Source organism: Vulpes vulpes, chromosome 11 (genome assembly GCF_048418805.1).
Source record: "Vulpes vulpes isolate BD-2025 chromosome 11, VulVul3, whole genome shotgun sequence".
NCBI classification, from domain to species: Eukaryota; Metazoa; Chordata; class Mammalia; order Carnivora; family Canidae; genus Vulpes; species Vulpes vulpes.
This window is the reverse complement of record NC_132790.1, coordinates 24,709,737-24,733,636: the sequence shown is the minus strand read 5'-3', so window position 1 is coordinate 24,733,636 and position 23,900 is coordinate 24,709,737. Positions and strand designations below refer to the sequence as shown.

Below are 23,900 nucleotides of genomic sequence, written 5' to 3'. Positions count from 1 at the left end.
ATCCATTCATCTTTCGATGGACACCGAGGCTCCTTCCACAGTTTGGCTATTGTGGCCATTGCTGATAGAAACATCGGGGTGCAGGTGTCCCGACGTTTCATTGCATCTGAATCTTTGGGGTAAATCCCCAACAGTGCAATTGCTGGGTCGTAGGGCAGGTCTATTTTTAACTCTTTGAGGAACCTCCACACAGTTTTCCAGAGTGGCTGCACCAGTTCACATTCCCACCAACAGTGTAAGAGGGTTCCCTTTTCTCCGCATCCTCTCCAACATTTGTTGTTTCCTGCCTTGTTAATTTTCCCCATTCTCACTGGTGTGAGGTGGTATCTCATTGTGGTTTTGATTTGTATTTCCCTGATGGCAAGTGATGCAGAGCATTTTCTCATGTGCTTGTTGGCCATGTCCATGTCTTCCTCTGTGAGATTTCTCTTCATGTCTTTTGCCCATTTCATGATTGGATTGTTTGTTTCTTTGCTGTTGAGTTTAATAAGTTCTTTATAGATTTTGGAAACTAGCCCTTTATCTGATACGTCATTTGCAAATATCTTCTCCCATTCTGTAGGTTGTCTTTTAGTTTTGTTGACTGTATCCTTTGCTGTGCAAAAGCTTCTTATCTTGATGAAGTCCCAATAGTTCATTTTTGCTTTTGTTTCTTTTGCCTTTGTGGATGTATCTTGCAAGAAGTTACTGTGGCCAAGTTCAAAAAGGGTGTTGCCTGTGTTCTCCTCTAGGATTTTGATGGAATCTTGTCTCACATTTAGATCTCTCATCCATTTTGAGTTTATCTTTGTGTATGGTGAAAGAGAGTGGTCCAGTTTCATTCTTCTGCATGTGGATGTCCAATTTTCCCAGCACCATTTATTGAAGAGACTGTCTTTCTTCCAATGGATAGTCTTTCCTCCTTTATCGAATATTAGATGACCGTACATTTCAGGGTCCACTTCTGGGTTCTCTATTCTGTTCCATTGATCTATGTGTCTGTTTTTGTGCCAGTACCACACTGTCTTGATGACCACAGCTTTGTAGTACAACCTGAAATCTGGCATTGTGATGCCCCCAGCTATGGTTTTCTTTTTTAAAATAACCCTGGCTATTCGGGGTCTTTTCTGATTCCACACAAATCTTAAAATAATTTGTTCTAACTCTCTGAAGAAAGTCCATGGTATTTTGATAGGGATTGCATTAAACGTATAAATTGCCCTGGGTAACATTGACATTTTTACAATATTAATTCTGCCAATCCATGAGCATGGAATATTTTTCCATCTCTTTGTGTCTTCCTCAATTTCTTTCAGAAGTGTTCTATAGTTTTTAGGGTATAGATCTTTTACCTCTTTGGTTAGGTTTATTCCTAGGTATCTTATGCTTTTGGGTGCAATTGTAAATGGGATTGACTCCTTAATTTCTCTTTCTTCAGTCTCATTGTTAGTGTATAGAAATGCCATTGATTTCTGGGCATTGATTTTGTATCCTGCCACGCTACCAAATTGCTGTATGAGTTCTAGCAATCTTGGGGTGGAGGCTTTTGGGTTTTCTATGTAGAGTATCATGTCATCGGCGAAGAGGGAGAGTTTGACTTCTTCTTTGCCAATTTGAATGCCTTTAATGTCTTTTTGTTGTCTGATTGCTGAGGCGAGGACTTCCAGAACTATGTTGAACAGCAGTGGTGAGAGTGGACATCCCTGTCTTGTTCCTGATCTTAGGGGAAAGGCTCCCAGTGCTTCCCCATTGAGAATGATATTTGCTGTGGGCTTTTCGTAAATGGCTTTTAAGATGTCGAGGAAAGTTCCCTCTATCCCAACACTCTGAAGGGTTTTGATCAGGAATGGATGCTGTATTTTGTCAAATGCTTTCTCTGCATCTAATGAGAGTATCATATGGTTCTTGGTTTTTCTCTTGCTGATATGATGAATCACATTGATGGTTTTACGAGTGTTGAACCAGCCTTGTGTCCCAGGGATAAATCCTACTTGGTCATGGTGAATAATTTTCTTAATGTGTTGTTGGATCCTATTGGCTAGTATCTTGTTGAGAATTTTTGCATCCATGTTCATCAGGGATATTGGTCTGTAATTCTCCTTTTTGGTGGGGTCTTTGTCTGGTTTTGGAATTAAGGTGATGCTGCCCTCATAGAACGAATTTGGAAGTACTCCATCTCTTTCTATCTTTCCAAACAGCTTTAGTAGAATAGGTATGATTTCTTCTTTAAACATTTGATAGAATTCCCCTGGGAAGCCATCTGGCCCTGGACTCTTGTGTCTTGGGAGGTTTTTGATGACTGCTTCAATTTCCTCCCTGGTTATTGGCCTGTTCAGGTTTTCTATTTCTTCCTGCTCCAGTTTTGGTAGTTTGTGGCTTTCCAGGAATGCGTCCATTTCTTCTAGATTTCCTAATTTATTGGCGTACAGCTGTTCATAATATGTTTTTAAAATCGTTTGTATTTCCTTGGTGTTGGTAGTGATGTCCCCTTTCTCATTCATGATTTTATTAATTTGAGTCTTCTCTCTCTTCTTTTTAATAAGGTTGGCTAATGGTTTATCTATCTTATTAATTCTTTCAAAGAACCAACTCCTGGTTCTGTTGATCTGTTCCACAGTTCTTTTGGTCTCGATATCATTGAAAGAATCAGGGTTTCTTAAGAAAAGAGTCATAGACTCTTATTCCTGAACACCTCATATGTATGTATTATTGTTTTCAATGTACCATAGCTCTTTTATTTTTAGAAAAGCATTTAAAATATTAAGTTGATATGGGAATATAAAGATCACTAGCCTGGTGCTTTGAAATCCTGTCATAACTTCTATTTTCCTTTATTTTTACTCTCCAGAATCCAATACAAGGTATAAAAGGATTGATATATGGAAAGAAAGATGGGCAGAAAGATGGATAGTTATATGAAAGCAAATGTAGAAAAATGTTAATTGCTTAAAGCATCTGCTTTCAGCTCAGGTCATGATCCCAGGCTCCTGGGATAGAGCCCAGCATTGGGCTCCCTGCTCAGCGAGGAACCTGCCTCTCCCTCTGTCCACCCCCGACTCATTCTTGCTGTCTCTTTCTCTCTCTCAAATAAATGAATAAAATCTTTAAAAGAGAAAGAGAGAGAAAAAAGAAAAGTGTTAATTAAAGAATCTAGGTAGTGGGTATATGGGTGTTTCCGTACAGTTCTTATTTTAATGTATGTACATTTGTAATTTTCCATAAGAGAATGTTGGAAGAAAGTCTATAAAAACATCCTGGCTTTGTTCCATTTATGGAATGGTTGATTTTTGACTAGTGATCAAATTGTTTATTTTTTTTAAGATTTTTTTATATACCTATTTGACAGAGAGAGAGCACAAGCAGAGGGAATAGCAGTGGGAGAGGGAGAAGCAGACTTCCTGCTGGGCAGGGAGCAAACTTGGGGCTTAATTCTAGGACTTTGGGATCCTGACCTGAGCCAAAGGCAGATGCTTAATCAACTGAGGCACCCAGGGGCCCTGTGATCAAATTGTTTATTGATCCATTCAGGATTTCTATTCCTATTTTTTGTACATTTTTGTAACTTATACTTTCCTAGGAAATTCTCATTTATCAAATTTGATGGTATATGTTTGTGTATAAACTTCTGTGCCTCCACAGTTGTCTCCTTTTTCATTTCTAATATAGTTTGTGCTTTCTCTCACTGTGATCAGATTTACCAGTCTATTCTATTAATCTCTTCCAAGAGCCAACTTTTGTTCTACTCTTCCATGTTATTATTTCCTTAATTTCTGACTTTATATTTATTATTTCCTTCTACTTTATTGCAGCTTATGTGCTTATTATTTTTCAAGTAAATCCACTTAAGACTAAAAATCTTTTTCTACTTTAACTGCATTATATATGTAGGGCTATTTGTTGTTTCTGCATTTTCCCCCTTGTTAACTGATGAATTATTTAGAAGTGAGTTTTCTCAGTCTTCATTCAGTGGGAGTATGGAGTGGAGTAACTTTTTTCATTTTTAATTTTATTAGAAATTATATTTTGTTTTTATTTTATTACATTCTGATTTTATCAGAGGTTGTCCTCTGACAAAATTGTCTGAAATCTCTTTTTCTGAGAATAAGTTAGATTGGATACACTACCTTTAGTTTATAAAGCAGGTAAGTGTACAGTCTTTAAAAATAACTAATATTTTACACAGCACTTAATTTTCTAGGAGTTTTTAGCATATCTTCTGAGGTTGGTATTATCATGCCCATTATATAGAGAGGAAAACCGACTCAGGAGGTTTATTTGGCTGCCCGAGGCTACATACTCATATAGTATTGTCCATACTGTACTACCATACTGTATTATCTCTTTAATTTATATTATTTCCATAGAAAATGAATTTAAAATGTATAAACTGATTTGGACACATAAAGAGATAAGCTTTCATTTTCCTCTGCAGTCACTCTTGCTCCCCACAGATGAGTAATAAATGAGATGCTCTTCTGTTTAGATTGAAAGTAAGAATGATGTAACTAGGAGATGAACCCTTTTGTTCCAAAATACCACAAGAGTTCATAACTTCAAGTTTTATGCCATGTGTTTTTCTGTTACAAAGAGCTTGTTATTCTACTCTTATAATATAGTAAGAATATTTTTAGTAAAAAGCAGCACAGTGATCTGATAACCCTGAGGAAAGTTTGAAACTCTAGGTTTTTATTCTACACCTTTATTAGCCTTCTTGGAGGAGGAGGTTATTCTTTCCACCATATCTAAATTATAACTGTGCATGTTCTCAAATATATTTTGAGGTAACTGTACTGACACTGTAGCTACACTACACTACTCTTTTTTTCTTTTGCTACCATTTATTTGCTATGTGGTATGTACCCAAGACATGAGTCATGTCTAGTATCCTACTCTCTGATCCCAGGAGACAGGGTAGGCAAGGAAAGCCCAAGGAGAAGCTACCATATCATGGGGAAATGGTAGGGGCTGGTGGAGGCAGGGGGAAACCCAGGCATCCTGCTCTGACTTCTAGCAACTTCTGCCCTCAGTCATGAGGGGTGCCCTATTCTCCCATCCAGTGATCCCAGGTGCAGCAATGGGAGATGGGAGGACAAAAAAGGAAGATGACTCAGTGCTGGATGGAGGCGTCTCTGCTCTGCATGGCTATTTGGCTCTGGCCTTAACTATAGGTGAACTGTAGTTACAGTGCTCTCTATATCTTACATCCCCTAAAGGGAGAACCTGGCCCTAGGAGTTTTTGTTTGATTTTAATTATTTATGAAGCTTGCTTTTCTCCTTAATATTTTATGAAGTGCTTTGTATATGTAACTGAAGCAGATGTTGTCATAAATATTTTCTCTAGGATAGTAACTCCAAAAGTAGTTCCACTGGCCTTTATAGTTTGTTCACATGTGCTTGCTTTCTGTCTGCAAAAGGAAACTCCTACCAATTAGTGACATAGCTCTTCTCTTTAAACAATTCAAAAAATAAAATTGTTATTCTCTATTTTGTTGGAAATTAAATTATTATTGCCATTCTTAATACTTTGAAGACTAAGCAAAAAAGTAAACTTAATAAAATAAAGGAAAAAAATTACATGATCATCTCAAAAGACACAGGGGGAAAAAAGACAGGAAAAGCATTTGACAAAATTAAACATTTTTTTAAGATTTTATTTATTCATAGAGACAGAGAGAGAGGCAGAGACATAGACAGAGGGAGAAGGAGGCTTCCTGTGGGGAGCCTGATGCAGGACTCCATCCAGGACCCTGGGATTATGACCTGACCCAAAACAGACACTCAACCACTGAGCCACCCTAGTGCCCCAAATTAAACATTTTTTCATGACAAAAACACAAATTAGGAGTAGAAGGGAATTTCATTAACAGATAAAAGGCATTTATTAACACTGCACTCAGTGGTAAAAATCTGAAAGCTTTCCTTCCTGAGATAAGAAACAAGACAAAGATGCCCATTTTCCCCCACTGTACTAGAAGTCCTAGTGCGATCAATTAGTCAAGGAAAAAAAATGGGATGGCTAGTTAGTTTATCATCTAACTTTGGCTCAGGTCATGATTGTGGGGTCCTGGGATTCAGCCCCACTTTGGGTTCCCCACTCAATGAGGACTCTGTTTCTCCCTCTGCTTGTGCTAGCTCTCTCTCTCTCTCTCTCAAATGAGTAAAATCTTAAAAAAAAAAAAAAAAAAAAAGGAAAGTGAAAGGGAAGAAATAAAATTATCTGTATTTGCAGATGACATAACTATACATAGAAAATACTATAGAGACCACAAAAAAAAGTACTGGAGCTAATAAATGAATTCAGCAAAAGTTATAGGTAGAAGATCAAAGCACAAAAATCAGTTGTGTTTTTATACTCCCATTACTGAATAAGCCAAAAGAAACTTAAGAATTCCAACTGTAATTGTATCTGAAGAATAGAATACCAAGAATAAATCTAAATAAGGGTTTGAAAGACTTGTACATTGAGAAACTACAAAACATTGCTGAAAGAAATTAAAGAGGACCTAAATAAATGGAAATAATAAATATTTATGGATTGAAAGATTTCATATTACTAATATTGCAGTATTCCCCCAAAGCATTCTACAGATTTAGTCAATCCCTATCAAAAATCCAATAGCCTTTTTTTTCAGAAGTGGAAAAGCTAATCCTCAGAGTCATATGGAACTACAAGGGGTCCTAAATAACCAAAAATAACACTGAAAAGAAAAAGTTGAAGAACTCACAGTTCCCAATTCCAAAACTTACTGCAAAATTAATCAAAATAATGTGGTACTAACGTAAGGATAGACATATAGACCAATGAAATAGAATTGAGAGTCCAGAAATAAGCCCAAACATATGGCCAATTGATGTTCAACAAGGTTACGAAGGCCATTTAGTGAAGAAAGAATAGTGTTTTCAACAAAAGATGTTGAGACAACAGGATAGCCACATGCAAAAGAATGAAGTTGAACCCCTGCCTCATTCTATATACAAAAAATGACTCAAAATGAATCAGTGACCTAAAGCTATAGAAGAAATCTTTATGACCTTGGATTTGGCAGTATGTTTTTAGTTTTAATAGTAAAACAGCAGCAACCAAAGAAAAAATAGGCAAGTGGACTTCTCCAAATAAAAGCCTTTCTGTATCAAAGAATATTATCAAGAATATGGAAAAGATGGCCCATAGGAGAGGAAAATTATTTATAATAATTACTATTTACTATTTATTATTTGAAATTATTTATAATCATTTGTCTAATAAGGATTTAATATTTAGAATATATAAAGAACTCAACAAAAACACAAATGACCCAATTAAAAAGTGACAAAGGACCTGAATAGACATTTCTTTAAACAAGATATACAGGGGCACCTGCGTCACTCAGTCAGTTGAGTGTCCAACTCTTGGTTTCAGTTCAGGTCATGATCTCATGGGTCATGAGATCAAGCTCCATCTTGGGCTCTGAGTTCAGCAGGGAGTCTGCTTGAGAGTCTTTCCTCCTCCCTCTGCCCCTCCCCCTGCTCACTCGCTTACTCTCTCTCTCTCCCTCTCTCTTTCTCTCTCAAATATAAATATTTTAAATATATATACAAAAAAATCAATGAATAAAAAATAATTTAGAAAAAGATCTACAAATGGCCAATAATCACTTAAAAAGATATTCAACATCATTAGTCATTAGGGAAATGGAAATCAAAACCACAATTACATCCATTTTTTTACTCACTGGGATGGCTTTAATAATTTAAATCAACCAAACACACAGAAAATAACAAGTGTTAGCAAGGATGTGGAGAAATTAGAATGCTCAAACATTGTTAGGAATGTAAAATAGTGCAGCCACTATGGAAAATAATTTCTCAAAAATCGGAACATCGAGTTGCTGTATGACTCAGCACTTTCACTCAAGAGAATTGAAAACGTATTAAAACAAAAAAGTCACATACAGGTGTTCAAAGCAGCATTATTCATAATAGCCAATAAGTGGGAACCTAAATGTCTGTCAGCTGATGATTAGATAAATAAAATATGCTATATCCATGCAATGGAATGTTGTCTATAAAAAGGAGTGAACTGCTGATATATCATACAACACACATCCCAGAGAATAAAATATATTAATAGCTATGCCATTTAAAAGATGCTATTATGGGCTAAATTGTATCCCCCTAAAATTCATATGTTGAAGTCCTGATCCCTAATACCTCAGATTGTTACTTAATTTGGAGATAGGATCGTTAAAGAGGTTATTAAGGTAAAATGATCTTAGTTCTCCAGAACTAAGAGGAAATAAATTTGTTATTTAAGCCACCCAGTCTGATCCTTTGTTCTGGCTGTCGTAGGAAACTAATATAGATACTTATCCTCATTTTTTTTAAATTTTTATTTATTTATGATAGTCACAGAGAGAGAGAGAGAGAGGCAGAGACATAAGCAGAGGGAGAAGCAGGCTCCATGCACCGAGAGCCCGATGTGGGATTCGATCCCAGGTCTCCAGGATTGCGCCCTGGGCCAAAGGCAGGCGCTAAACCGCTGCGCCACCCAGGGAATGGAAATTAAAACCACTATGAGATTCTATTTTATACGTATTTTATACCTATGAGATTGACAAAAATATAGATAGATAGGAATGAGTATTGGTGAGAATATGGATTACCAGAAAGTCATCGACTGCCCAGGGTAGTACAGAGTGCTATATCCAATTTGTGAACATTTGGCATTATCTAGTCAATCTAAAGATGTACTTAGCTTATGGCCCAGCAGTTCCACTCCTAAGAAATTATCCTGGAGAAATTTTTGCACATGTGTACCAGGACACTTTTGGAAAAATATTCATAACAACATTAAAAAGCTAGAACCCAGCTGTCCACAATAGGATGAATAATGGATTACCATACCAGCAATAAAACTGAAAGATCTGTAGGCACATGTATTAATATGCATGAGACTCACAAATACAATATTGACTGAAAAGCAAGTTACAAAAGAATACAAACACTACGATGCCATTTAAGAGTTCAAAAATACCCAAGAAAATAATATCATTTTGAGATATATGTAGTAATAATATTTAAATGGAAAAAAGAGAAAAAATTAAAAAAATAAATGGAAAAAGAGAGAGAAGGGTAAATTCAGTAGGATGGTTACCTCTAGAGTATGCACTCTCAGAGAAGGTGATAATCCCCCCAAAGGGGAGCAAAAATTGCTTCCAGATAGTTAGGGAAGGGTTAAATATTATAGTGGGCCACAGTATATACACATATATAGTATATTTGTGGTATTAAAATTAATCAAAGGATAACTAGGAAAAATGTCTGAAGAGGCATGTGATAAGGAGGGCATTGGCAATATGGGTATTCTTTTACTTAATCTCAGCAGTGGATAGACAGGTGTTCTTAAATATCTGTTCATTTGAATGCTACTTTAGGCAAAGTCACTGTGCTAGGTGCTGAAGGATACATCTGTAACAAGGTTTAAAGCTTCATCTCAGTTATCACAAGAAATGACAGAGGGGAGCAGAAAAGGAACGGAAGGATGGATTACAAGGGGAATGAGGAAACCTTTGATAGTAAGGAATATATTCACTATTTTGGTTGTGATTATGTTTTTACAGGTGTACAGCTATGTTAAAACTTATCAAACTATATATAGTTTATAGCATATCAGATATACCTCTCTAACACTTTTAAAGAGAGAGTGAGATTGGGCATATATCCCAGAGAAAATAAAAATTTATTTCACACAGAAACTTGCAGACAAATGTTCATAGTAGTTTTATTCTGGTCATTTAAACTGGAAATTGTTTAAATGACCTTCAGTCAGTGAAGGATCAAACAAATTTGATGTGTCTATACTATGGGATACTACTCAGCACTAAGAAGGGGCAAACTGTTGATATATTCAAGGAAATCATGCTGAGTTTAAAAAGGCTATCTTAAAAAGACAGGTGCTAGAGCACCTCGGTTGCTCACTTGGTTAAACCTCTGAGTTGTGATTTTGGCTTAGGTCATTAACTCATGGGTCATGAGACTGAACCCTGCATTGAGCTCTGTGCTCAGCCAGGGAGTCCACTTGATATTCTCTCTCCCTCTGCCTCTCCCCATCCCCCTGTTCATGCTCTCTCTCTCCCCCCCTTTCACTTTCTCTCAAATGAATCTTAAAAAAAAAAAGATGTGGTGCATGAGTCCATCATACAATATTTATGAAATAACATGTTATAGAGATAGAGAATAGGTTAGTGGTTGCCAAAAATCAGGAATGAGGGGAGTGGATATAGCTATTATAGAGTAGCACAAGGGAATCTTGTGGATGGTTCAGTTAAGCCTCTGATTTTGGTGCTGGTTACATGAAGCTACACACATGATAAAATTGCATAGACTTCTACACACACACATACCCAAATCAGTTCATGCATAAGTGGTGAAATCTAAATAAGCTCTGTGCTTTGTACCAGTGTTGATTTCCTGATTTTTGATATTTACTGTAGTTATGCAAGGTGCCAACATTGGGAGGTACATAGGGTCTCTTTGTGACTTCCTTTCAAAATAAAATGTTTGAGAAAAAGACCAGTGACTAACCTAGTACCTCTAGTGTCCAGATTTTATTTTCTGAATACTTTCTCTCTCATTTAGGAGTAAGGGGAAGGAGACAGGGCTTTTAAGAAAGATAAGTGTGATTCTCCAAGTCTGGGGCATGAAATATATAAGATAAACCTTAAATGGTTTGTCATAGTAGAAACCAAAGAAACTAGCAAAACTTTCAAAAACTACTAGGTCATATCAAAAGGATTTAGAATGTGATCTTACTGGCCAAAGATGGGATGATTATAGCATCACTAATGATAATTGCAGTGAACTAAAGCACATTGAATATTTTTAAAGCCATGTTTTCATAATAATAATTTATTAAAGTTACAATTAGGCATTCTTTGGAGGTTTCTAGGGAAACAACTTAATTGGACAACTAGATAATAAAGAGAAAGAACCATTTATCTTGCCTTCCTTATACAAACTATACCTCAAGGTAATTAAATAGTCAACTTGCAAAGTTTCTTTTATAGCCTTATTCCAACTAATAAATGACAAAGGAATGATAGAATTCCTTGTTAGATTAATAGGAAAACAAATAGAAAAATCTCTAGTTTTTGCATCCTCCAATAGATTTATTATCATAGGCCTGTTACATTAGTTTCCTATGGCTACTATGCAAATTACCATAAACTAGGTAGCATAAAACAACAGAAACTTATTCCCTCTGAGTTCTGGAGCCCAAAAGTCCAAAATCAAAGGATCATCCTAGCTGCATTCCTTCAAACAGTTTTCGGGAGAATCAGCCCTTGCCTCTCCCAGCTTCTGGTGGCTACAGGCATTCTTTGGCTTATGGCCATATCACTCTAATCTCTGCTTCCATGGTCACTGGCTCTCCCTCTGTGTTTTTTCTGTGTCTTTTATACAGATACTTATCATTGGATTTAGGGCCCATTGAGGGAATCTGGAATTATCTCAAAATCTTTAACCTGCAAAGGTCCTTTTCCAAATGAGGTAACATTCACAGGTTCCAGGGTTTAGGACATGGATATACCTTTTTAGGGGCTACCCTTCAGCCTACTAAAGCTGTTAATATCATAAAAATAGGTAAATCAGAGGCAAGCCTTCCCATGGAAGTAAGTATCATCTTGCAAGAAATAAAAACAAAACAAAACCCAGAATGCAATCAAGCTTCAATTTATAGGACATACAGGGAACAGAACACAGCAAGGATGCAGTCAACAAAATTCAGGCTGTGGGAAACACCACAGGACAAAAACACAGTTTCTTCAGCAAATAAACTTCAAGAGAGAAAAAAAGTGTTGGAAGAAGGAACCTATGAACAAAAAGAAACCTAAGCAACATCATCCACGTGCACTATGGAGGCCTTACCTTGTTCCTGAGTTGAAAAGCTTAAATATATGGGATAGTCAGGGAAATTTGATCTCTTATTGTTTTATAAGCATGTATTGTAAATTTTAACATGGACAGGTGTTTTTTTTAAAAGAGCCCTTGACTTTTAGGTATAAAACTGAAATATTTATGGATGAATTGATATGTCCGGGACTTGCTTCAGTATAGTTGAGGGTGGAAGAGGTAGATTGGTTTATTGATGAAACGAGACTGGGCACAAGGGGACATTTTTGGAAGTTGATTGATGAGTATATTGGGATATGTTATACTGTTGTCTCTATTCTTACATATGTTTTAATAAAGTTGAAATCTAAAAAGGTTGTAACTAGAAGAGTAATCCTCTTAGCTTTTTCTTCACGGTGATTAGTGAGGCTCTCAGGGCTGTGTCAAGAGCTTTCACAGCTTAAAACTGGAATCCAGGAAAAGAAAAAAACACATTTCCCTTTGAGAGTATGTTTATTCAGCCAGCCTTGCCTGACAAAATTCTCCTAAGTTCTCCTCACCCCATTTCACCCCATCAGTCTGGATTAAATATCCCCCTCTTTTATGTTCTCCTAGTACCTTCTACATACATCCACAGTGTATTTAATTGTGTACTGTCTCGTTCTCCCACTTTCTAGATTATAAATTCCTTGAAGATGCTAGCCTTGTTTATTCATCTTTGTTCATCTATATGTTGCCCTCACCTCTACATTTAACATTGGTCTTGGTAAGCTCTCTCAATAAATGGTTGTTGAATGAGCAATAGGAAATTGGGTTTGTGCTGGTAAATAAAATGTGAAATATAACACCTACTTTCTATATCTCTTTGGTAAACCATTTTCCCCGGACTGCTAAGGTATTTCTACAGAGCTTCTTTAAACTTCTTTCTTCTTCTGCCCATTCTCTGGCAGACGTGCTAATGAAACATAAATGAAGGGTAAACACTGTAACAAAATGGAAAATGGGTTTCTACAAAACCAAATGTTGCTGATTCCCACTCTTTCCCAGGGTATATAGTGCAGTGAAGTCTTTTCAGTTGGCTGTCTATCTGTACTGTTTGTTTTGCTACATTCCGTGTATCAAAGTTCCCTTTCTATATGAATTCCTTTTAATTTGTCTTCTTAGTATGCTTTAAGATGGTAATTAGAATGTAACCTCCTAAGAGCACCTGGCTGACTTAGTCCTAGAAGCATGTAACTACTTGATCTTGGGGTTGTTTGTTCCAGCCCCACATTGGCAGGAAGAGAGATTTACTTAAAATGAAGTAGAGATTACTTAAAATGAAAAAAAAAAATCACAAAAGACTGTAACCTCCTAGAAAAGGTGTCAAGAAGTACTATAAAAATACTATTTTGTAGGGTGTCTAGCAGGTTCAGGTAGAGCATGCAACTCTTAATCTTGAGGTCATGAATTCAAACCCCACTTTAGGCTTCAAGCCTACTTTACAAAAAATTTAATACTATTTTGTGCTATGGGTGAGGTCTTCTGGCAGTTTCCTAGTGGATGACGATCTCAATATAGCAGACTTTAAGAAGTCTACAAAACTTTGTTGCTGGGAGAGACCTAAGAGACTAATGTGCTTCCCTGTTTTCATCCCACTGCCCCCATTAAAAAGAGCAACATTTTGTGTAATTGCTATCTTTTTTTTTTTTTTTTGCTATCTTAAAATATTACATATTATCTAGTCCCAAAATCTGGGCTAGTTTCTAAACTAGTACTTTCCATATTTAGACTATTGAGAAAATAGGACACATAAGTAACAACTCTTATCTAAAATGAAAAAAAATGCGTACTTCCCATTTTCTTTTGATCATATAGTGTTGGATAATTTCTCATTTTTGGAAAGCAGAAGAATAAATATTAAACTTTAAAACATGGTTACTGGACATCATAACCTTATTAAAGTCTTAAAGATACTTTATTTTCTCTTTAGGTGGTACGGGACTATAATCTTCAGCTGTTTTTACAAGAGAATGCTGTATTTCACAAACCCCAGCCCTTCCAGTTCCAGCCCTGTGACAGTGATACTGTAAGGGAATTCCAGATTTTCATTCCATTTGTTTTTAAGCTATGCTTGTGCTCAAATAGCTATTGTCCTTGGACTAGACAGAAAAAACTGAGTGTGTCTCCTTAATTTTGTAACAAAACTGTGAGTATACAGAGAAACGGACATTTCTCCTTTCCAAAATGCTACTAAACCCAGTGTCTTTGTGTTAGCAACTTAAATTAGGTTAAGTTGTAAGACATGTAACTAAAAACCTGCAAAATGAACAGAAGGAAGAAGAAATACTCAATAAAATATTTTTTCAATCCAAATATGAATTATACTTTGTATCCATGAAATTCTTCATATGTACACACTTCCAAAGAAACCAGTGGTTAAATTTTAACCGGAATAGAATCAATAAACAACAGTGAATATGTGCCTGCACGTATTTTGGTTGGCTTTATAAAAAATTACAGGCCCTTTATAATTCCTTTCAGATATTTTAGAATGTCAGAACATTAATATAAATGCCAAATTGGCAATTTTTAAAAAGCAGACATTAATCATGTATTTTATCCTTGAGTTTATGAAAAATGTTTGCCACTATTTGAATTAAAGAAGATAGAATCAGTATGCTAATTTGATACATTAAATAAAGGATAATCAACTTCTTCAAGTTGAGAAAGCACATGTTGGCATATCTAACACATTCTTTCAATATAGGCAAGCCAAAGAGAGAAGTCAAATTATATTCATAAGGTCTTTTAGTAAACCTAAAATCAGAACCAGGGTAATTTATGAAATCAGAGTTTCATGGTATCAGTTTAGTAGAAACCTTTGCTGGAGATATCTTCATTACTTTTCTTACATTTTAAGGAGCCCTGTTTGTGGCTATGTAGGAAATCAGCATTTACCTCTAGATTATAACCCTTGCCCTTTATATTAATGCCGTTTTTTAAAAATCAGTCTGCTTTTGCTTAATGACTCAGCAATGTTGTCCTATATAATTTGACTTCTTTATTGGAGAAGAATGAAGCAGGGCTTTAGAATATACAGGATACCGACAGGTTTACTAAGCTTGATTTAAAATTGTGACTAATTCGAAATTATTTTATCTCTTCCCATTTTCCTCAGAAAAATCAGAATTCTAAGAGTAGATAAGCTCTCATCTCACTTGTCTAAGGCCCAACTACAATCCTAAATCCTCCTTTGTTTCTAGACACTGTGCTAAATGTTCTTAGCTGTGTGTCCCTGTTTGCCTTAAAATTCTAACTATGCTATTTTCTGTCCTTGTGCAATCTTTACTGGGCAGAGTTTAAAAGCTGCCCAGCTGGTGGATATTGAGCTCTCCCCTGTCAGTGCTCTGAGAATGACCATAGCTGAGGTATTTGGGTGTATGGGTCAAGGGTGGGGGAGATGGGATGTGTGGGTTTGCATGTTAATGAAGGGTGGGACCTGGTATTGAGATTAAAAGTGTGTGTGTGTGTGTGTGTGTGTGTGTGTGTGTGTGTGTGTGTAAGGAGCCACTGGATGCTTAAACTGGGGCTTTTCATTTTCCCATATAAATCAAGGATTTCCTTTCCTACTTATAGTGAAAAGATTGATACTTTTTTATTTTTCCTGCAAAAGTCAAAGATGTCCAAATGAAAACATTCAGTCACAATATTACAAGGCTTGAAGTGATTGTACCCTTTTTGGTTTTTTGGCTTATCTTTACTTGCAGATGGATCAAAATTTCTTGTCATTTTATTTTAATATATAATTATTTTGACTCATGCCTTAGGATGATATACCGAAAGAAACTGCCAAAATGGTTTTATAAAGACACAATTATTTCTATTTTTTACAGCCATAGAATTATTTTTTTTAAAAAGGTTTTATTGGGATCCCTGGGTGGCGCAGCGGTTTGGCGCCTGCCTTTGGCCCGGGGCGCGATCCTGGAGACCCAGGATCGAATTCCACATCGGGCTCCCGGTGCGTGGAGCCTGCTTCTCCCTCTGCCTGTGTCTCTGCCTCTCTCTCTCTCTCTGACTGTCATAAATAAATTAAAAAAAAAAAATTTAAAAAGGTTTTATTTATTTATTCGTGAGAGACACATAGAGGCAGAGACGTAGAGGGAGAAGCAGGCTCCTCACAGGGAGCCCAGTGTGGGACACAATCCCTGGACCAGGGATCACGCCCTAAGCCAAAGGCGGATGCTCAACCACTGAGCCACCCAGGGTGTCCCATAGCCATAGAATTAGATTGAGAATCTTAGTGTTTACCATAAGATCATTACAAATGACAATGGTCAGTTGCAAGTTTTGTCTGATGGAAGTTAGTTGTTGTTTCATGGTTAACCCTGAAAGATTTCCTTGTCTTTACTTCCGTATAGAGCTGTTGATTTCTATGGTTGTCCTTACTTTATATCCTCAATTACCATTTTTCAGATGATACTAGAAAGTTAGGAATCCTTTCTAGAAAGAATAATGTTCACCTTTCTTTGCTGAAATGAAAGTTTTAATGTAAGATTATTCTAAAGGATGAGATGTGCCCTAAAATTTCCCTTACCCCCCCCCAAAAGTGAATGTTTGATTAGGAAAATTGACAAGTACATATATTAGGATCTCAATTTTGGAGAGTCATTCAGCTATCAGGTGGGTCATGCTTGTGTTAAAAACTCATACAGGTGTCATATAATGAGAAATCATGAGCTCTGGAGCAAATCCTGGCTGTGCCATTTGCTAGCTGTGTTTATTTTATTCATATATTTATATATATTTAACCTCGCTGATTCAGCTTTCTCATATATAAATGTTGAAAACCTTAATCGGTTTGAAAATTAAATGAGATACTTAAGCATTTGATTCAATACCTGGCACATAGTAGATATAGAGTAAATGTTGACTATCTTTTTTCCCCTATCTTTCCATAAGACAAGCATATTTTTTTTAGCTTTTGCCCCTAATTGTTTTAGAAATAGCAAAATATCAAACTCCCTTGAAACTTCTGCTCTCCTTTTTTATTGCATAATATAGATCTCATCAACCTCTTTCTTAGCAGTTTATAAGCCTAAAAGGCAATCTGTGTAGAATAAACAGCAGCCAATGCTAACAATTAGTGTCCCTTCTTATCCCTCTTATACTTTTCTTCCTCAGCACCTCTGCCTTGCATACATCTCAGTGTTTGTCCCTTCCATTACCAAAACTAGTGATGTGTACCCTTAAGGACATTTCCTTCAGGTCCTATGAAAAGGACCTCCCATCCTATTTTAGCCTGGGATGGGGAATAATATGGGAACCACACACATCCATATATTAAGACAGGAAAAACTTAAGGTAACTTTTTCCCCAAATTTTCTGGTAGGGATGAGAAGACCTTTTCCTCTTTACTTTTCCTGAACTGCAAATAGTAAGATCTTCACAGATATCATTAGCTGACATTTTTACCACAGTATCGCAGATATAAAAACTAGCTGACAGGGGTGCCTGGGTGGCTCAGTTGGTTAAGTGTCTGCCTGGCTCACATCATGATCTCAGGGTCCTGGGATCGCCCAGAATTGGGCTCCATGCTCAGCAGGTAGGTTGCTTCTCCCTCTCCTCTACTGCCCCCACTCGTGCTCGCTCTCTCTCTCTCTCTCTCTTTCTCATAAATAAAATCTTTTAAAAAATAGCTGACAAATTTCTGATATATCATCTTTTTCCATTATTTTAGCCACTAGTTGTGGTATGTAATTCTTCCATGTAAAGATTAAAAGCTATATTAAGTGGACACTTGCTGTAATTTGGAACTTTTGCACATTAAATTTTCACTTAATTGGATCATTTTATACATCTGTTAAAAATATGTACAATATATGTAAATCAAACTAACATAATGTACACCTTAAACTTATATAATAATATATGTCAATTATTTCTCAGTAAAACTGAGAAAAAAGTATTTACCCAAAATTATCCTTGTCTATAAGTGACTACATGGAATCCGTATAAATACAGGGAAATTACTTGAAAATTATCATTGTTTAGTGAGTAGCTTTATCGAGACACAGGCAGAGGTAGAAGCAGGCTCCATGCAGGGAGCCGGACATGGGACTTGATCCCAGGTCTCCAGGATCAGGCCCTGGGCTGAAGGCGGCACTAAACTGCTAAGCCACCCAGGGTTCCCTGATGGAAATTTTATATTGTGTATAGCATTGGCATATGCTGTGATAGAGAATTTGTGGAAAATTCTCTCGTGAGTAAATAGGTCGCATCCTCCTACACATATACTGACCGCAGTATCCAAAAATTAAAGGCTCTGATTATAAATATGAGTGTTGCTCTCCAGAAACAGCAGTACTGGCTGTCAAGTGTTCAGAAGGCATTGTCCTAAGTTTTTCGGTCTTTCAGAAAGGACTTATTTGTTTTTTTTTAGAAAATTTACTATCTGTATAATGAGTCTTTGTGCTTTTCTGGATTTAGTGCCTTCTCTACCTACAGGTATCCAGAGCTTTCCATTGATGCCTTGGTAATATACTGACACAAAAGAGCCTGGAAGTTCACTTTTTTATCTAGCCTGTGATTACAGCTCTTTTTTTTTTTTAAGTTTTTATTTATTTATTCATGAGAGACACAGAGAGAGAGAAAGAGAGAGAGAGGCAGAGACACAGGCAGAGGGAGAAGCAGGCCCCATGCAGGAAGCCCGACATGGGACTCGATCCGAGGTCTCCAGTATCACGCCCTAGGCTGCAGACCGTGCTAAACTGCTGCACCACCGGGGCTGCCCTATAGTTTTCTAATTATAAAAAAGCATAAAGTAGAAAGTTTTCACCTTAACTATCATTGTTCAGATGTAACTACTGAGGGGTACTTGGGTAGCTCAGTCAGTTAAGATTCTTGGTTTCAGCTCAAATCATGATCTTATGGGTCATGGGTTCCAGCAGTGTTGGACTCTGTATTCAGCCAGAAGTCTACTTGAAGATTCTCTCCCTCTTCCCCTCATATGTGCCTGCACACATGCACACTGTCTCTAAAATAAATAAATAAATCTTTAAAAAAAGAAACCTGCACGCACACACACAAAGGTAATCACTGATAATATTTTGATCAATAGCCTCCCAAACCTCTCTCTGCAGGAACATATTTATGTCAATGTGGATATACAACTTTATGTAAATGGATTTCTACAGACTTGAATTTAAACATTTTTTTCTCATTATGTCAAGGATATCTAACATTTGCAACATCTACAGTCCCTCACCATCTCGGAAATTTGACACCCATCTACCCTACTTTACCCATCAAGTAGTTTTTTTTTTTTTTTCTACATTAAGTAGTTTTTATCAGCACTTCCTAGAATTGTCTTCTGTCATGAATTTAAAATTCCAAGCATATTAAAATTATGTTTTAAGAATTTATTTTATTTTTATAGAGGCTCTTCTACTCTTGGGTTAGGGTAGAATTTCAGATGATGCTAAGAAAAAATTGGAGCTCAGAGCAGTAGCAGTAGAAAAGCATAATTTCTGGATCTCTTTTTTTTTTTTTTTTTGGATTTTTTTTAAGATTTTATTTATTCATTCATGAGAGAGAGGCAGAGACACAGACAGAGGGAGAAGCAGACTCCATGCAGGTAGCCTGACGTGGGACTCGATCCCGGGTCTCCAGGATCATGCCCTGGGCTGAAGCCGGTGCTAAACCGCTGGGCCACCTGGGATACCCTTTTTTTTTTTTGGATTTTATTTATTTATTCATGAGAGACACAGAGAGAGAGAGAGACAGAGACATAGGCAGAGGGAGAAGTAGGCTCCATGCAGGAAAATCGATGTGGGACTTGATCCTGGGACTCTAGGATCACGCCCTGAGTCAAAGGCAGATGCTCAACCACTGAGCCACCCAGGCATCCCAGTTTCTGGATCTCTTATCCAGAGAAACACAGTGTTCCTGTTGCTTATAGATAAGGCATGAGTCAGTCTGTTATCTTAAAATTAATTGCAGCAGTAGTAAGAATCATATTTCATCTCATCTTCAAATGTTCTAGTTTTCACGTGAAGAAGCTGAGGCCTAGAGGATATGAAGTAGGTGAAGTATGTTAGCCAGAATGACATTTAAAGAATAAACATACTTCAGATTTCAGTGACTACTTTTTAAGGAAAGAATAAATTTCATAAAATTATAAAAATCCCTTAGAGATTTTTTAAAAAAGTCCTTCCTCAGTCATCTATTTTGAATGGGTTTTGTGGGGGTATTTAAGCGAGAAAAAGGAAACCTTTTATTGTAGAAGTAGGAGAGGGATCTCAACCCTAAAGTCCACTTCAAGAACCTGTATTAAAATGCATGACACAATAAATTCTCTTTCTCCTCTGTTCACTCTGTTCTTCCCTACAAAAATAATCTTTCCTTTATCAGTTAGAAACTAATTCTAATGCATTCTAATGCAGTATATTTATTTCTGGTCACCTCTGCAAGCGCCATTACAATAATCTGGTGGCCTACTCCTCACTTTAGAATGAGGGTATTAGGTTTTATTTGACCAAACTTTATTGAGGGTTCACATCCTCAAATTGCCTAAAGATAAACAGGAACCATGCCAGCAGTCACAGTATTATGAAATATTAGCCTCTTAGTAGTTGCTCAGCAAATGTCTAACAAATGAATAAATTAATACAATGTAAATATGTCAACGAAGAAGCCCCCTGAGTCTGTCTGTGAAATCAGGGAAGATTTCACATAGTGCTTGAACTGAGATTTGAAGAACAATAAAAAAAAAAAAAAAAACAATAAGGAAGTTGTTTTACCCAGAGGGAACAGCATAGGTTTGTGTTTAGATTTACATTATTTTCCAGGAAAAGACCCATCTGCTTCTGTAATGTTTTTCTACTAAAACTTGTATGATTTCTAAAATCTGATGTTTCCAAAGATCTCAAGAATCACATTTAGTTGACCTAACTTATCGAATACCCAAGCTGACAAATAAATTAGAAACTACCTATCCTATACTTAAAAGTTGATAAGAGAACAGCCCGGGTGGCTCAGCAGTTTAGCACCGCCTTCAGCCCAGGGTGTGATCCTGGAGACCCAAGATCAAGTCCCACATCAGGCTCCCTGCATGGAGCCTGCTTTCCCTCTGCCTGTGTCTCTGCCTCTCCCTCGCTGTGTGTCTCATGAATAAATAAATAAAATCTTAAATAAATAAATAAATAAATAAATAAATAAATAAATAAATAATAAAATTTGATAGGAAGGGGACACCTAGGTAGCTCAGCGGTTGAGCATCTGCCTTTGGCTCAGGGCATGATCCTGGCAATTCCATCAGGCTCCCTGCATCGAGCCTGCTTCTTCTCCCTCTGCCTAGGTCTCTGACTTTCTGTGTGTCTCTCATGAATAAATAAGTAAAATCTTAAAAAAAAAAAAAAAGTTGATAGAAAAGTTCTTTTATAGCATTTCTCTTCAGTTTGTAATTTATTTGAATTATTTTTGTGAGACTATTCTGAAAATTGCGATGTTATTATGTATGTCTCTTCAAAAGAAATACAATAAGAACTTTTTCAGAGTTAGGCCACAGTGCTTTTTGATACGTAATTTAAAAATTCTCATATTCTGCTTCAGGCAGATAACAATGTGCTTTAAATTTTTGTGCTTAATAGCTTAAATATGTAATTATTCTTTTTATGTTCCAAATACATTTTTTTTCCAAAATATATTTTTAAGAGGTAAAGGAAAAATGTTTAAAGAGTGAACTAAAGATTAAATTAGCTAACATTTAAAAAAGAAGCAGTCACTAGCAGTTCCTTTGGTAGAATCAACCACTGCTAACATCACCATCTGATCTACACTAGATTCTGATTTATATCAATATTAGATGGTAGAGGCAGCATTAAACATTTTTCTGTATATTGTTTTAACATCTGGGCTGTGTTTGCCTTGTAGGAAATTCTCATTTGTCTAGACCTGAGTTATAGGTAGCTTCCACATGCCTTTCCATGGCTTGAGGAATTTAGAATTCATGAAAAAAAATTAACTTAAAATTTGAATCACAAAATCGTATCTCCCAATCAGTGGCATTTGTTGTCCGTCCTGATCATTGGACACTCCTGTCTGAAAAATAGTAAAACCCCGAAGACAAAGGAAAAAAAGCCCTATCTTTCCTTGCCCAGCTCTCAAGCAAGGAAATACTTAGTAAAAAGAGATTATGTGTGGGCAAGTAGGGCTGTGGCCTATCTGCAGCCTGTACACATTTAAACCCACTTACCTATTCCTAAAATGTTGCTCAGTGATAAAAATCAAATTTCTCCATCAGTTGTCTCCTTTCTCATCTATTCTATTCCCTATAAGTGCATTCTGTCTGAGATCTGCCTTGATCTTGTAGCATATCTTCAATCTTGTTTCTGATTCATTCTTTGGGCTAGCAAGACCGTAGGAATTATTTGGAATTTTTTATTAATAACAAGATTTTGTTTCAAGTAATTTTCAACTGTTTAGCATTAGCAATTACCAGTTACTGGATAGTTAATTATATAGGAGAAGGTTTATAAAAGAATGCTTATTATATGAGCACATTTTATTTTAATAACCCCCTATGAGACAGGCATTTTCACTAGTTTTCAGATATAACTAAGACTTCGATTAATAACATGCCCAAGATCATATAAAGCTAATAATGAACATAGGATTAAAACTAAGTCTGTCTGACTTAAAAACCTATGCCTGGGCTCCTCAGAATACATATTTCTGGCATTCCATTTATACATTAGATTTCTCTGGCTAATGTAGATTGCATTTGTAATCTGCATCCAGGGTTTAACGTTTTTAATCCTGACTTCTGAGAATGAATTAAAATTCAAATGCCTAGATCCTTTTACAAAGCAAAATGTAATAATAAAGATGGTTCCCAGATTCTTAATACCCCCAAAGAATGAATCAGAATGATAAAATGTAATTGTGAAGTTGGTTAGATTAAAAAAAATTTTTGCTCTATTTCAATACATTTATCATTGTACAGTCTAGCTTTAGCTGAAATGTCTGCATAGAGTAAAAGTTTTTGAAAGTTGCCTATAATCCCCTCAACAGAAATACTTTTTAATCCAGCTAGCCAAATTCTACTTACTCCCCCAATTTGAGCTATGTCGCCTTGCAAAAGTCAGTTTTCTAAAATCTTTCCACTGTAAAATTTTGCTTCTTTTTTGTATTAAAATCTTCTTGGGATAATTCATAGTTAAGAAATTGTTTGCTTTCCCAATTATTCATGGGTTTCTTCATTTTCATGGATTCTTAAGAGTTTAGAGAAAATTAAAATAGTTTAGTGGTTAAGAGCTCTGATTCTGGAATCAGACTTGTATAATCAAAGTTGAAGATTTATTTTTTTTTTTTAAAGTTGAAGATTTAATAGCTGGTAGACACTAGAAATTTTATGTAACCTCTCTGAGCTTCAGTTTCCTTTTCTATAAGATGGATGTATGACTCATCTTGTAAAGTTGTAATAAAAGTTATATGAAGCACTTTTCATAATACTTTATACAGTAGGGACTATTACTATCGTTAATTTAGATTTTGCAGTCTGGTCTTTGTGAAACATAATAATAGTATTTTGGACTAGATGAAACCCTTACTGATATAGCACCCCTCTCTTTCATACGACATTAAAGTCCAGAGGAAGGGCAAAAACTAGTTTGAGGGATTTGGGTTAATTGGTAATAGACCTGAAACTAAATTAAACCCAGTGTCTTTGGGGACAGAGAGGTTGTGTTGCTATTTCTATATTGTTTTGTTCTTTTCATTTCTATCCATTGATTGTTTTTTAAAATTCCATTGTAACTATCGAATTGTTTCCACTTTACCTATGCAACTATTTTAGTGTTGTAGTAGGTTGGCATGAATACTTTTTTTTCTTTGCGTAGCTAGCTTTCTTCACACCCAAAATGGATCAGTCCACAGTATTAAAGATGAAGCTCTAATATTAAGGAGTGTAAGATGAAAAAAACCTGTGGTCATTTATGGTTTCGTACTGTCCTGCTAATGTTCTGACATGAGATACTGCTTCCCACAGTAGTGGAGCATGGCTTGTTTTGAGT

At 36.2% G+C, this 23,900-nt stretch overlaps 1 protein-coding gene across 5 annotated transcripts in view; it reads left to right on the top strand.

Annotated features, from left to right (window-relative positions):
- Nucleotides 1–23,900, top strand: part of FCHSD2 (FCH and double SH3 domains 2) — a 309,076-nt gene that overhangs the window by 229,348 nt on the left and 55,828 nt on the right. For 2 of the 5 annotated variants that reach the window (XM_026010536.2, XM_026010538.2), the window contains exons 10-11: nt 13,820–13,915; nt 15,186–15,257. The exons of 1 other annotated variant lie outside the window; for it this stretch is intronic. In XM_026010536.2, coding sequence (XP_025866321.2) covers nt 13,820–13,915; nt 15,186–15,257 — 168 coding nt within the window. The remainder of the gene's footprint in view (nt 1–13,819; nt 13,916–15,185; nt 15,258–23,900) is intronic. 2 more of the 5 variants (XM_026010537.2, XM_072727352.1) reach the window with 1 other exon arrangement.